Source organism: Plasmodium relictum, assembly GCF_900005765.1.
Source record: "Plasmodium relictum strain SGS1 genome assembly, chromosome: 10".
NCBI classification, from domain to species: domain Eukaryota; phylum Apicomplexa; class Aconoidasida; order Haemosporida; family Plasmodiidae; genus Plasmodium; species Plasmodium relictum.
The window spans coordinates 790,909-807,728 of NC_041688.1; the positions used below are offsets into that span (position 1 = coordinate 790,909).

General features: G+C 18.9%; 3 protein-coding genes and 1 non-coding gene across 4 annotated transcripts; 2 read left to right on the forward strand and 2 right to left on the reverse strand.

Moving 5' to 3' along the window:
- Positions 1-5,312: 5,312 nt before the first annotated feature.
- Positions 5,313-5,392, reverse strand: PRELSG_1021700. The gene has a single exon. It is a non-coding gene; the product is annotated as a tRNA-Leu (tRNA).
- A 3,828-nt stretch (positions 5,393-9,220) lies between these two features.
- PRELSG_1021800 (topoisomerase I, putative) lies at positions 9,221-11,818 on the forward strand (the record flags this gene model as incomplete). Its single annotated transcript, XM_028677147.1, has 1 exon — positions 9,221-11,818. The coding sequence occupies one exon, from the start codon at positions 9,221-9,223 to the stop codon at positions 11,816-11,818; it is 2,598 nt and encodes an 865-aa protein (XP_028533565.1).
- A 411-nt stretch (positions 11,819-12,229) lies between these two features.
- Positions 12,230-13,531, reverse strand: PRELSG_1021900 (conserved Plasmodium protein, unknown function; the record flags this gene model as incomplete). Its single annotated transcript, XM_028677148.1, has 1 exon — positions 12,230-13,531. The coding sequence occupies one exon, from the start codon at positions 13,529-13,531 to the stop codon at positions 12,230-12,232; it is 1,302 nt and encodes a 433-aa protein (XP_028533566.1).
- A 1,664-nt stretch (positions 13,532-15,195) lies between these two features.
- On the forward strand, positions 15,196-15,933 carry PRELSG_1022000 (purine nucleoside phosphorylase, putative; the record flags this gene model as incomplete). The annotated part of the gene is made up of 1 exon (XM_028677149.1): positions 15,196-15,933. One exon carries the CDS (start codon positions 15,196-15,198, stop codon positions 15,931-15,933), a length of 738 nt encoding a protein of 245 aa, XP_028533567.1.
- Between the last annotated feature and the right edge of the window lie 887 nt (positions 15,934-16,820).

The following is a 16,820-nucleotide window of genomic DNA, read 5'->3' on the forward strand; positions in this document are numbered from 1 at the left end:
TTAATTTATTTGATTTAATATATTAATAAATGATTTAATTAAATTTATTTATTTATTTAATATATTATACATATTATTAATTTAATTTATCTTATATAACTATATTATATTATGTATTTATTTTTTGTTTATTTGTTTTTAATTTATTTATTTATTTATTGCTATAAGTAAATAAAATTAATTTATAAATAAGGTAATTTATTTAGGATTTAAATGCATATGTTTAATATTTTTATTAATTATCGCCATATGTATTATTAAATCGTATTAAAGAATTATTTGTCTTAACTTTTTTATTCTAATTAAATTTAATTATTTTATATTTTTAATTTAAGTAGAATTTAAAATAAATTTGTGCATTTTTTTTAAAAATTTATTTATTAATAATGGATTAATTTAATAATTTTTTTAATATATTTATTTAAATTTATATAATTTTAATTAATTTATTTATATTTATTAATCTCATTTAAATATATATTGTTTTTTTATTTTAATATTATTTATGAAATTTTACTTTTATCAAATTCTTAGATAATAGGATATTTATTTTAATTAATGTATATTTTTTAATTCATGTGTTAATTATTTTTATTTTATCGAAATATTCAGTTATTCAGTTATATATTACTGATATATATGAAAATTTATATTTTTATTAGTTGAATATACTATTTATTGTTCCCACTTTATTTTTTTTTATTTCAGTTCTATTTTTTTTATCTCAATTTATTTTTAACATAATTGTTAATTATTTTTTTAATTTTAGAATACATTTTAATGTAAATGTAATTTAATGCTATTTCTCCTTAAATCTTTAATTATTTTTTAATCTAACTTATGTGTTTGCATTCTCACTTTTTATTAATATGATTTGTGTTCATTAGATGTATATAGTAAAATAAGGTTATTTAATTTTTTTTTTTTATATTTATAGCTTTTGCATATTTAAATACTTCATTTTTACTTTTTAATCATTTATTTGTATTTATTCATTATATATATATTCTTCGTATAATAATTTTTTTAATTTTGTTTGTCATAAGTACAGAAGACTTATTTTTTTTATGAATTAAAATTCGGCAATTTCATCAATGTACTATTTAAACAATAATGCTTTAACGTATTATATGTAAATCAGTTCCTAATTAAATTAAAATTTTTTTTGCTTTAGTATTATTAGTACTTTTATATAATTATTTCTTAATTTTTAATAAAATATGAATTACACAATTTTTTTGTTGATTTAATTTTGTGTTCCCCTTTTTCTTTTTTTGTCCATTATACAGTAAATTATTTTTATTACATAAAATTTAGAATTACTGGTAATTTTTTTTTTACTCTAATATTTTATGTAAATTTGTACATACTTTTAACTATTGATTTTTATATATAACATAATTTCATGATATTCAGCTTCTTTTATATCAGTAGTTGATATTATATAAGTCTTATTTAAAATTTATAAAAATAGATAAGATAATTCTTTATAAAATTTCATTGAAGTTATAAACATGTTGATTTATTATGTATTTTTTTTTCAAAAATGAATTATTGATATATGTATTATTGTGATAGTATAAAATAGTTTATACAATTATGTGTCTTATTTACTCTATAGAACAATAGTATAAATAAAAAATAAAACTCTTTTATGAATGTTTCTGGAAACTAAGCATTATGATATTTTAGAAATATCCAAGAATTATTTAAAAAATATAGATTTGTAAATTTTTGGTAATCTAAAAGTATTTTTTCTGGAATTATCGTATTTTTAATGAAAACTGAAGATAAAACTTCACTAGAATATTGTGGTAATCTAGCTTAATATTTAAACTAATAAATCAATATAAATTTTATAACTTAAAAAAATAGAGGAATTAAAATAGAAACGCTGATGTATTATTTATAAACATAGCAAGAATTTTATTTATGTAATTTTCGTAAATTTTTATGTATAATTTTAAAAATATTCGCATGGCACTCATGCAATCTTTTATATCAAAATTTTTTAGGAAATGACAATATAGTTAACATTATAGAACTATAAACCTGCAATACTTTATACTAGTGAAAATAAACAAAAATAATTATATATTTTAAATTATATAAAAAATATTAATCATAATTACGTTTCATTAAAAAATTTTTTTTCTTCGTTCTGTTTCATTATTAATAATTATTGTTTCAATTTATATTTGTTATGTTATTTTCATATAAGAGAATATCAATTTTTATTTTTCATTAAATTTCTCCCTTATCATTGAATCAAAGATACGAATCGTTTTCTTTAAACATATAAGTATTGAAATATTAAATCTTTCTATTCTTAATATTATATCTTTATTTAATGTTGTACGTACAAATGTATATTAATTTAACATTTTTGCATTATGTTATCTATATATTTTAAGAAATATAACCCAAACAATTTGAATACTATGCTACATTCATTTTTAAATAATACTTAATATTACAAGAAAAAATTTCAACATTTAAAAATTAGTTTCAAGAAAGCTTTTTATTAATATTTAGTATTTATGACAATCACTAATTTAAAACCTAAAAAAACATGGTACAAATCCCATTGAATATCTTAGAAAAATCAAAAATTATATTATTATAATAATTAAAAATGGAGAGAACCTTTATCCTTAGATTGACAGTGAACTGATTTTTCTTCATTTTTCTTTTTTTGATTTTAGTCATAAATTTCTATTTTGTTTATAAATTTTGTTATATGTATATAAAAAAACATTTTTTTAAAGGAAAAATAATATATAATTACTTTTAATATAAAAAATACACAAAATAACATATATTATTAAAGTATTTGAAAGATATAGCATACATGATAGACATATATAGTATTAATTTTGCCTTTTAATATTTAATAAGAGAAACGAAATATAAATATAAATAACAAAATAAAAATCGTTTAATAAATGAACAATTTACAAATCTTATTTTATCATAAAAATTATAGAAAACATTTTTTTTAGTATTATTTTTTATTTTTATCATTTTTTTAAGATAGTAGCATATACAATTTTTTGGTATACTAGAAAAATTTGATTTATATATTTGACTAAATTATGAGATGTTTTTATAAATTATTTATAAATATATATATATATATAATAATACAAGAACACATAATGATAATATGACTTTTGTAGTTTTGAAAAATTTTAATTAATCTAAAAAGATGAGCAAAGAAAAGATCCATATTTTAAAATAAAATTGAAAGTCATAGATACAAGAAAATAATTACTTGTACAGCTTTACCGTGTACTAGATTAATATTTTTAACAAAATAATATGTCTTTGTCCATTTTATATTAGATGTAAGTTATCAAAATTTGATTAATAAAATATAATGCTATTAAATTCTTTTTTTTTTATATATTATTAGAATAAAAAATATTATAGTTTCATTTTAGGTAATTCGTAAAAAATAAAAAAAAAATAATGAAATTATATTGAGAACTGAAAATATGAAAATAAATAAATTTTGATTAGATCAATCATTAATACATTTTTTATTGTCCATCTTTTTATACATTAAAAATATTAGCTTATAATACCTAAAAATTATGACGTAAGAATGAGATATTTAAATATCGTTTATTGTTTTAGAAAAATAGAATAATAGAAATAATAGAAAAAGAAAAAAGAAATTTTAATTTTCATTTAGTATTTTTGTAAATCATATTATATGATTTACCTAGTATAATTAAGATAACATTTTAAACTTGAAATATAACTTCTAAGTAATTTAATAAAAAAAGACTAAGAAAGCAATATTTAATATATTAAAGATGACAAAATAATAAAACTTAAAAGTTAATAATAATTTACAATATATTATTGTTTACACAGCTTTCAGATGTTATGTATCTTAATTTATTTTACTTTTCATTATACATTAGACTGTTATGGAGGTATTTTATTTTCTTTGATAGTATGAAGAAATTTTGTTTTCGTGTTTTCATTTGAAAAAAGCATAAAATATTTAATGCTACAAAATAAATTATATACTTTAAAACATAATATATATTTTATTACATTTATTGCATTTTTTTTTCATCTAATAATATTTTTTCCTATGTAAATATGTAAAAATAATGCGAAACAAATGCTCGAATAAAATTCAACATTTTTATAAAGCAATTTTTGAAAAAAACATTTTTTTATTATTTAAATTCAATTTTATTACAATATAAAGATATTTTTCTAATAATACATAGGAAACTTTAGAGATAAATTATAATTTTTCTCGAAAAATACGAAAGAAAAAAGATATCCATATCCAAAGAAAATTTTTTATTGGAGTAAATGTATAGTGACTAGAGACATCACAATATATTAACAAATATATTTTTTATTTGCTACATTATATTTTACTACATAACAAGCTCGATCAAAATTGTCAAAAAATATTTAAATTGGAAATATTTTATATAAAGGAATGAAATGAATTAAAATAAAGTTTCGTTAAGAAGTTTTTTATGTTACCAAAAATATTACATTATGTCATAATAATTTTAGACAAAAATTGCTTTAACATAATCAATTTAATTAAATATTTTATTGAAGAAATATTTATTTTTAAGCATCTAATACACGTTTATTTTTTTCTCAATTTTGTAATGTTTTAAATTTACTCAACATTGGTAAACTGATTTTTTACTTATACAAAACTTTTTAATTAAAGGAAAATATATTTAAAGATCAATATAAAAGAAACTATATAAAGGCAAATATAATATAAAAGTAAAATAAATATAAAAATTTACAATAACATTTTTTGTCAGTTATAATTGCTCATTGATATTAAGTTTTTAATAAATATAATCTATTTATATTTGTCATTTTTCTTGAATTATATTAAATTTTGAGAGAAAAAGAAATTTAAAAAGTTTGCTAATAATTAACATTTTCAAAATTATTAAAATATTTCTAATAATTTTCATTAGTTACTAATAAACGAATTTTTAAGGATAAAAAGGATATACGTTCATGTTATAGTAAACTACGAGTTATAGGTAAAAAGAGAAAATTATGTTAAGGATATGGTTTAATTTTTAAAATAATTTATGGGATATTAATATATAGACAAAAAAATGGGTTGATCACTTTTCATATCTCATAAGAAGTCATCATAAGTCATAAAACAACTGAAAAAAAGTGAACAAATTTTAAAAGGTTCTTGTATAGGTAAAGAAATGTGTATAAATGGATAAACTTAAAATATCTTAATTATTTCTATATAAATTCTTATAAAATTCTTTATATAATTTATTTGGGAATGTCAGGAGTGGGGTTCGAACCCACGCCCTTACGGACAGCGGCCTAAACGCTGCGCCTTAGACCACTCGGCCATCCTGACTTATGAAAATGTTTGCAAAAAATTATTGATATGAAAATAAAAATTTAATTATAAAATATACTTATAAAATTACTAAATTTTATATTACTTTGGTAAATATAATATTAAGAATTGTAAAATAAGTATTTTCATTTTACATGCTTTATGTTAATTAAAATTGAATGATTAATTTTAAAATTATTACACGTTTTTATGTTTCATAAAGTTATAATATACTATTGTTTATTAATTTGAATAGAAAGTTTTTTTATTAAAATATATGATTGCTATAAATAAATAACAAAAAATAATGGAACACTATATCTTTTATTTTTGAAAAATTTTATAATCAAAAAAAATTTTTACATCAAAAGATTTATAGTTACCACTTAATGCTTTTTTCACTTAATCACAAAGTACCTCATATCTGCTTATGGCTTGAGAGTAAAAATATAAAAATTTCTTTTAAATTTCAATTAATATATGAAAAATAAATTATATCTTACAAAATCATTAATAAAATAAATAATGGAGTGTTAATATTTCTTAAATTACTCCATTTAATATAATGCTTATAAAAAGGAAGAGTTTAAAAATATAATGAATAAATTACCTTTTTTTTTTAATTATTTATTTATTTTTTATGATTATTTTTCTTAAAGTATTTATTTTTTGTTTTTAAAATTATTAAAAGTTTTTATTTACTTATAATCTTAAAAGAAAATAGTGTGTCTAATATTTAATATAAAGAGAATAAAAATACATTTGGTTCAAACAAAAAATGTTTATATGATAAAATTTTTCCATTATTAAATAATATATTTAAGAAAAAAAATATTTCCATAAATAAATGAAAAAAATATATTTGTATTTCTTACTGTAAACTTGTTTTTTCCATTTTTAGAAAACTTAAAAAAATATGTTTTAAAAAAAAGTTCTAAATTTATTTGCTATGAGATAATTATTCAGACAAAAACATGTTTTTCTTAATTTGAGAAAACTATGTTGATAATGCAAATTATATTATGTATTGCAATAAAATCATATGTTTTTATATTTTAAATAAAATTTAAAGTTTGACTTACAATACACTATATGAATAGTTAATGTTTACATTAAATATATATAATTCAAATTATGAATAACTCTTTTAATAAAAAAACAAAATTATTATTGTATTATCATTAGTCTTTTTTATTCATAAATTCATTGGTTTTATCTTTTAAAATGTGGAAGTAAAGTAATATTGCCTATAAGTTAATCGTACTAATAAATATCACTTTTATTTATCTAATAGAATGTATGTATATATTACCATTTATATATATGCATAATAGTTATAGAAAGAAAATTTTGTAGAATATTTACTATACTAGCTATGGCTTCAAAGAAAATTCAGTGTTTTTTTTTTTTATAAATCATTGAAAGTTATTAATTAATAGTTAAATATATAAAAAAAGAAATTATCTTATCTTGTTTTTTGCTCATTATTTCTTGTAATTTATTTTTCCTTTTACAAAACAATTTTTAAAATTAAAATTTTCTAAAGTATAAAATAATAATTACTATTAAAAAATATGGTAAACAAATATGAAATGGTAACTTTATAAAGTAAAGATTTTAAATGATATACTAATTTTTATTTAGAAAAATCTTTATTAAACCATCTATTATTCTATTTTTACAGTAAAGGTCAACTCTTTCTTACATTACGTGTATAAACCTGAACTAAGAATATGAGATGAATATTAAGGGGAGAATTTTTATATATTTATTTTTTACATAATCTTTAAAATTATTATTTAGCTTTGATTATATATATATTTCTTTATATGCTTTTTAGTAATATTATATAGAAAAGAATTTGCTTAAAAATAATTATCACATAAAATTTAAAAATTATGATAGAGGGGAAAATTTATCACATATTTTTAAGCACTACTCAGAAGTAAAAGTATTATTTCTATTAAAATTATTGCACACTACATATTATATTTTACTACAGTTACATTTTAAATATTATGAGTAATTTTTAACAGGGGAAGAAAAAACTATATGTTACTTTAAACATTTTGAAGAGACATAGAAATACTTGATCTTTTTGCCTTTTCTTTTTGATATATAAAATTCACATTTTATATATTTGTTTCATTATTTTTCAGTGTAAAGTGAAAAGAATATATCTGTAAACTAAAAATAGACATATTTTGGAATAAATGAGAGTTGCAAAAATAAAAATTTTGCAGTAATTTACTAAATATATAAAAATATGTTTAGTAACAAAAAATAATAAAAATATATTTTGAATATGTCTTATAAATGTATTTTCTTAATAAATCAAAAATTTCATTTAATTTTAAATATAAAAATATTTAAAATTATGTTTTCAAAAAATTTCATTTATTTAAAAATATTGTCATTTGCAAAAATTCTTTAATGGAAAATTACAATTTAATTTTTATTAAGAAAAAATAAGAATTATTTTGAAAAATAAAAAAAATGCTTGCAAAAAAGGTACAAATAATATGTAAAATATTATTGTAAAAAAAAATTTTATGGAATAATAATAAAAAAAAAAAATATATTTCTCATTTCTTACTAAATTATGATTTTTATAACGTTTAAAGTTTTTAGATATTATTATGCGTAGTGTGCAACATTTTTTTTTATTTCTACGATTTTGTTAAAATACACAAAAAAAAAAAAATGTATAAAATAAGCATTAAAAGAAACAAAATTTTATTATACTTTTTTAAATGTGGGTATATAAGTGTTTATATTGTTTAAAATAGAAACATAAATTAAAAACGGGTGTTGATTTTAATATTAGATTATATTTAACATATTTGATTTACCTGTCATATGTTTATTGTCATCTTGTTTCTAATATATTTTTTTTTTTTTTATATAAAATTATTTGTCATTATTATTAAGAATTCTATTGTTTTATTATGTAAAAATCCAACTAATATACAAAATAAAATAAAATATTATATACGACTAAAATAATTTTAAAAGACATTTTAAAAACTTTATATTAAATTCAGAAAGAGATTAGTTTTAAAATTAAAGCCGACTTACTGCTAAAAAATAAATTTTTAAAAATTACACATTTCATCTTTTAAATACAAAGATAATAGGATTTTTAATTGAACTTTTTATTTTTATTATATTTTTGCTTCGTTTTATTTTATTTTTATTATATATATATATTTTTTATTGTGCTAGTAAAAAGAAAGAAAAAATAATTTTATTTTTTCATGTAAAATGAACTAATAAGAAGAAAAATATTTAATTTTGAAGATTTTTTTCTTTTATTTTTTTTATATATAAATAAATGTATATTGTATTTCATTTTGTTTTTATTTATTAGAAAGAATGGAATTATATTTCAAAAAACTTTAAAAAAAATATAATTTTTTTTTATTTAAAAATTTATATATATAAAAAATTAACATATATGGAGAAAAAAGGAAGAAAAAATAAACAAAGAAAAAGAATGGATAGAATGTAACAATTTATAACAATTACTTCTCAGTATCTTTTAATTATTTTTTTACACCTTCACTTTTTTATGTAATAAATTATATACGAACTTTGATATTTTTAATTAAAATTTTATTCATAACCTTTTTTGTTCGATGAATTATTTTTAATATTTAGAATTGGTACATTATTTATGTATTGTGTTTATTTGTATTTGTGAAATTTTATGGAAACATATGAAGGATAAAGAAAATTATTAATCTTGAATAAAATAGTTTTTTAAAACTTTTGATAATATAATTGTATTTGTAAACATTTCCATTTTAAATAGTTTATAATTTTAATTATTGTTCTTTCCATAAAATGGAAATAAGTGAAAATAATGGAAGAAGTGGTAGTACGTCAGATGATGACATATTAATTAATCAAATTAAGAAAAAATTTTGTGATGATAAATTAGATGACTCTGGACAAATAAGAGGTATCCGAAATGAAGAATTTAATTGTGAAAAAGGAGTTAATGATGATAATAAAATAAACGTAAAGGAGAATAATGATTGTATTGAGACAAATGAATTAAAATGTGATAAAAATGATATGTATAATTATTCAAATGAAAGCATAATTAATAAAAAAGATAATTTATATAATTTTGTTGATGAAAATAGTGAAAAATTTAAATCTAGTAATAGCAATAAAAACAACGAAAAAGAAAAATTAGAAAAAAATAAAACAAATGTCAAGGAAGAAAAAATTATTGACGAAAAATGTAAATTAATTAAAGATGAAAAAAAACAACTAGGAAAAATAAAAAAAGAGACAACTAAAAAACCTAAAAAGTTACTTAAAAAGTCTGAAGAAAATTTTGAACCAATAAATAGATGGTGGGAAAAAATAGATGATCAAACTGATACGCAATGGCAATATTTAGAACATAGAGGAATTATATTTTCACCTCCGTATGTACAGCACAATATTCCTATTTTTTATAAAAGTATTAAAACAGAATTAAATGCGAAAGCAGAAGAATTAGCAACGTATTGGTGTAGTGTTATTGGTACAGATTACTGCACAAAAGAAAAATTTATATTAAATTTTTTTAAAACCTTTATAAATAGTCTAGAGAAAGATAATATTATAAGACAAGAAAATGAGAATAAGCTTAAAAAAGGAGACATATCGAACTTTAAATTTATAGATTTTATGCCCATTAAAGATCATTTAGTCAAATTAAGGGAGGAAAAATTAAATAGAACAAAAGAAGAAAAGGAGGAAGAAAAAAAAATTAGAATAGAAAAGGAATTACCTTACACATATGCATTGGTTGATTGGATTCGTGAAAAAATTTCGAGTAACAAAGCTGAGCCGCCAGGATTATTCAGGGGGAGAGGAGAACATCCTAAACAAGGTTTATTAAAAAAAAGAATTTTTCCTGAAGATGTAGTAATTAATGTGAGTAAAGATGCTCCTGTTCCACGACTTTACGATAATATGTGTGGACATAATTGGGGAGATACCTACCACGATAATAAAGTAACATGGTTAGCTTATTACAAAGACAGTATTAATGATCAAATTAAATATACATTTTTATCTGCTCAATCTAAATTTAAAGGCTATAAAGATCTTCTAAAATATGAAAATGCAAGAAAGTTAAAATCTTGTGTTCATAAAATTAGAGAGGATTATAGAAATAAAATGAGCAATAAAAATATTATTGATAAACAACTAGGTACAGCCGTTTATTTAATAGATTTTTTGGCCTTAAGAGTAGGGGGTGAAAAAGACATAGACGAAGAAGCAGACACCGTAGGTTGTTGTAGTTTAAGAGTTGAGCACATTAGTTTTGCCCATGATGTACCAATTAAAAATGAAAGTAAAAATGATGCAAATGATGATAAATCCAATAAAAGACCATTACCGAAAAATTTGGATGATATTAAAGCAGAAGATTGCTATATAACATTGGACTTTTTAGGAAAAGATAGTATTCGATATTTTAACACCGTAAAAATTGATAAACAGGCATATATTAATATAATAACATTTTGTAAAAATAAAAGTAAGGATGAAGGAGTGTTTGATCAGATAAACTGTTCAAAATTAAATGAATATTTGAAAGAAATTATGCCTACATTATCGGCAAAGGTTTTTCGTACTTACAATGCTTCATATACTCTTGATCAACAATTAAAAAGAATAAAAGAGACAAATGGAAAATCAAAATATTCATTATATTCATGTGATACTGATTTACACAAAAAAAAAAAAAGGAAATTGACGCAAAGGACTACTTCATTAAGTATACTAAGTGATATTAGTGATTCAACATTAAATGAAAAAAATAAAAACAATGAAGAAAAAGAAAATAATGAAAATGCATCTGGTAACTTACTAAAAGAAACTAATGAGGAAGATAAGAATTCTCCAATAGAAGTAGATGTTTCTGATGTTAATGAACTTATTAATTTTTTCAATAATGCTAATAGAGAAGTTGCTATTTTATGTAATCATCAGAGAAGTATTCCAAAGCAACATGACACAGCAATGTCGAAAATAAAAAAGCAAATAGAAGTTTATAACGAGGACATTAAGGAATATAAAAAATATTTACAGCATTTAAAAAAAAGTAAAGATAAAAAATTTGTCTTTGTTTCGAAGGTAGTTACTTTAGATGGAACTTTAAGACCAAATAAAGTAAAAGATAATATGAAAGAAGAATCTTGTAAAAAAAAGTTAATTGCCCTTATAAAAAAGGTAGAACTATTACAAAATCAAATGAAAGTAAGAGATGATAATAAAACTATTGCTTTAGGAACTTCTAAAATAAATTATATGGATCCACGAATAACTGTTGCTTTTTGTAAAAAATTTGAGATACCAATAGAAAAAATATTTAATAGAAGCTTAAGACTTAAATTTCCATGGGCCATGTTTGCTACAAAAAATTTCTGTTTTTAACAAAAATTTTAAATATAGTACTAAGGGAAAAAAAAAAAGAAATAATCTGAGAATAAAAATAAAATAAAAATTAGAAAATTTTATTGTATCATATAAACTATAAGTTGTTAAAAAAAAAAATATATATGAGAAAATAATTTTTTTTATATATTTGTAATTATAATGATGCATTTTTCCATAAAAATTACGCCTGTTCTTTTTGTATAAATATTTATATGTATATTTTTTTTTTAAATTTCCGTTTATGTGCATATATATATATATATATATATTATTAAACTTTTATTCAGTAATATATTTTTAAACTAAAAAAAAAAATAATTACAATTAAAATATTTTTTATTATTTATGCCCACCTTTTTTTTTAATTAGACAAAAATTTAATGTAAGAAATATATTTTTTATTTATATCTAAAAAATTTCCAGTTCAATATGCTCAAATGAATATTTATCATCTATATTAACACAGTCCATTTCACAAGTAAATATCATTATGTTTCCTACACTAAAATTATTCATAATATTTTTTAAAAAATTATTCTTTTTCTTTTCAAGTTTTTTTTCTATCTGGTATATAAAAGTAGAAAACAATTGTAATTCAAACACTAACTTGCTTTTGCAATGTTTACATGTCATATCTTTATTCTTTATATAATTCTTTGTTTGCTTGTACATATATAAAAACTTACCTTTGTATGAATATCTTAAAATTTGGTTATAATTTTTACTTAAACTTGAATAAAATTTTACACATCCATTAAAATCATTCTCAAAACTTTCTTCATTATTATCTATGTCATCATTTCCCTTATTTATGAGTTCTTCCTGTTCTAAAATATGCGTATTACGCTCATATGCCTCATGCATTTTCTTAGCTTTTTCATATAAATAATCTTTGCCATATTCTTCATCCTCTTCTAATAAACATATGTAATAGCTGGGAAGTTTAAAATTATTACTATGTATAATTTTTATATTTTCATCATTCGTTGCATCGCATTTGTTTAATTCATTTTTGTTATCAAAAATAGTCTTGGAATTTATTAATTCATAATATTCGTTATGGTAAGTTTCATATGCATTCACATTACTGAAGCTCGTATTGTGATCATTTTTATTTTTCTGACTGATGTTGTTTAAGCTTTGATTTATGGAATTACTAAAAAGAGAAACATTCGATTTTTTATCCTTGATATTATTTGAAAATAAGGAATTCCAGTCAATTAGTTTTTCTTCTCTACAATTTATTTTTTCTAGAATTGTATCTTCCTTTTTAGTATTTTCACCAGAGAGACTAAACATATTCTTTTCGTTTTCTTTCTTGCTATTTAAGGATACAGAGTTGTACACACTATTCATTTTTATATTTTTTTCTGAACGTACTTCAAGCTTATTTAAATTATTATCTTCTATTTCATTATTTTCAGAGTTATCTAATAACTTTTTTTTTGCTTTAATACAAACCCAATTCCTCTTATCCATGTTACATTTAGCATTATTCATACAACAAAATATATATATTACTCTTATGTATTCGTTATATGATGTTGACAATTGAAATAAAAACATTAAATCCTTTTTACATGTGGTACATTTCAAATGAATATTTTTTGGTTCTTTTCCACATAACCACAGTGGATCACCTCCAAATTTAGAATCATTCTTCAAATCAAAATCATTATCAATTTCATCAGATAATACCCCTATATACATATTTATTGATTTCAATTTTTTTTTCTTTTGAATATTTTTATATATTTAAAAAAAAAAATTTCAAATAAACTTTAACAAAAAATTGTGGATACAAAAGAGGATAAACGAATCATTTTTTATAATTTGTTATTTTTTTTTTATAAATTATCTTTTACAATAATTTTTATAACAAGCGTAGGAACTTAAAAAAGTTGAAAATAGTAATACCAAGAAATATATTATGTTGCAGAAGGATTTTTTAATATAAATTAATGAACTAAAAAATTATTTATTTTTCATCCATACAACACCATTTATTAATTTTCTTAAATTTGTTATAATTTATTTCAATATAATTTTTTTTTTTTTAGATGTTATGTCTAATAAACTACAGTATATCATTTTACAAGAAATTATTAAAAAGGTATATATGAAAGATAAAAATTAATATGTTTCATTTACAAATTGAGGGGAAAATGTTTTTAATCATCGTTCAATTTGAAATTTTCATTTCACAATAAAAAAAAAAAAATTGTACTAATTCGAGAAATTATTCCTTTTTTTCTTTATTTTTTTTTTAATTTTTTAAAATATAAAAATCGATAACATAAAAAAAAATATTCAGAACTTAAAAATTTAAGAAATATAATTTTTAAAAAAGTAATATTATTCAATCAAACTTTTTTTATAATATATTTAATTTTTTTAAGCTAAGATTAAATCATATTGTATATAAAAATGCAGGTAAATCATTGAAATTCAGCGCATTATCTTTTTTAAATTAATTTATTCCTTTTAAATAATAGCATTATTTTTGATTATAAATAAAAATTATGAAATAGTCTTAAAATAGTATTTTTGAGTTTGAATTATTAATATATAATCTTATTTATTGAATTTTAATAATAATGTTTATAAGTTTATTTTAACGTATATGATATTTAAAATGGGAGCTGAATAGAGTTTTTTTTCTATAAAATATAAATACTAGAGTATTAAAGGGGTTTGATGTATGTATTTTTTATACAGATAAAATCTTTGATTCTGAATAAAAAAATGGTGTCAAATAATACATGAAATTTCAACTTTTTAATTTTATTTATAAATAAAAAAAAGAGTGATTACGAATTTCTAATTTATGAACATTCATTATGGAATTAAAATTTCTTTAGATCTTGTTTTAATATAAAATATGGTTTATTGGATCATTAAAACAGCTATTTTTTTAGTGGAATAAGCACATTATATATATACATATATCTAAAATGTAGATTTATAATTTTTGATATATAGTATTCTGCAGATAATATTTATTTTTTTTTTTTTTTTTTTTATTTTATAAAATTAAAATTTATATTTTTATATTTTTTAAATTCCACCTTCAGTGACTTTAATAAATTTTATCTTTTTATTTTTCATTTTCTTATTTTATTTATAAATCATACACTGTTATAATAAATTAACTTTCATAATTTCAACTGCAATTATATCTTAAGGTTTTTACTTTAATATAATAGTTAAAATTAAAATATATTATTTCTTTAAATATACATGCTTATGCATTTTTATCAGAGAAAACTAAGAATTTTTTTTTTTAAATAAATTTATAGATAGTTTTTTTTTTTAAACTGTAAATTTTATAAAGTTTATATTTTTTGAATTTCTCTTTAAAAAATTTATATAAAATGGAGAATGCTGAAAGGCATATAAAATTATCAAAAGAACATTACTGTTCTGTTGCTTTAATCGTTGGTGATCCAGGGAGAGTTGATAAAATAAAATTGTTATGTGACTCTTACGTAGATTTGTATTATAATAGAGAATATAAAAGTGCTGAATGCCACTATAAAGGCCAGAAGTTTTTATGTGTAAGCCATGGTATTGGTTCTGCTGGTTGTGCAATATGTGTAGAAGAATTAATTAATATTGGAGTTAAAATAATAATTAGAGCAGGATCATGTGGAACTCTTCAGCCAAAAGAAATGAATAGAGGGGACATTTTTATTGCTCATTCAGCCGTTAGAGAGGATAGACTTTCCCATTTGTTGGTAAATTCAGATTTTCCTGCTGTTGCTGATTTTGAAGTTTATGATACATTATTAAAAAGTGCACATGAACTAAATGAATCTGTTTTTACAGGAATGTGCTTAACTTCAGATTTATACTATAAGCATCAAGTAATACCAAATCAATTCGCATTATATGAAAAGGCTCATGTAGGCATTAATGATATGGAAATGGCAACCGTTATGGTTATTGGAAGTTTAAGAAAAGTAAAAGTTGGAGGAATCTTCATTATTGATGGTGCTCCACTTCAATGGAATGAAGGAAATTTTGAGGTAGAATTAAACCCAGAAAAATTAAAGAAAATGATTTTAATTTCTATAGAAGCCTGCGCACGTTTGGCTGCAAAATATAATTGAAAGTAAAGGAAGAAAAAAATATAGAACAGTGCTTTAAATTATTATAATATTACATGCTTATGTAGTAAGAAAAAATACTAATATATATAAATGTACGTATTTAGCTAAGCATATTTACTATAATATTATTTTAGTGATATGGAATTAGTGAATGTGCGTGATAAAAATACCATTATATATATATGTATTTTTTTAGTATTGTAATATTTTAACACTACGAATATTATACATATACAATAAGAAAAAGTATTATTATACACATACAAATATACTTGAGTGTATTTACTCAATTATTTAATGTCATCTTTTTTTTTTTATACATTTTGCTTTTTAATAAAAATTAATATAATTGTTATCTTTTTATTTTGTTATTTAATAAAAAAATTTTATAATCATATGCATGTAATATTTAAAAATATATGAAAAAAGTATTTTATTATTTTATTTTTTTTTTTTATACTTTTAAATATGGCAATTTAGTGAAATTATAAAATTTTTAAAATAAAAAATATACTTGAAAATATATTCTTATTTACAATTAAAAAAATATTTCAATATTGTTTTAATAAATATAATTTATTTAAAAAATTTCTCCTAAAAAAGAAATTAATGCTAAAAATAATTATATAAGGAACAAGTAATTTATATATAACAAAAAGTAAAGTAAATATTTAGTTATATAGGCAAGTTTAATGCTTATATATATTCATCGAAATATTCAATTATGAATGTAGCATTTTTAATGTCTTTATAAAATTTAAGTACATGATAAATTTTTTATCACTTTTATTATATTTATGTTTTTAATTTAGTTTATGTGTAAGAAAAAAAAAATATATTTATGATAACAAACCAATTAACAATAAAAAAAGAATCTAATAAAATAC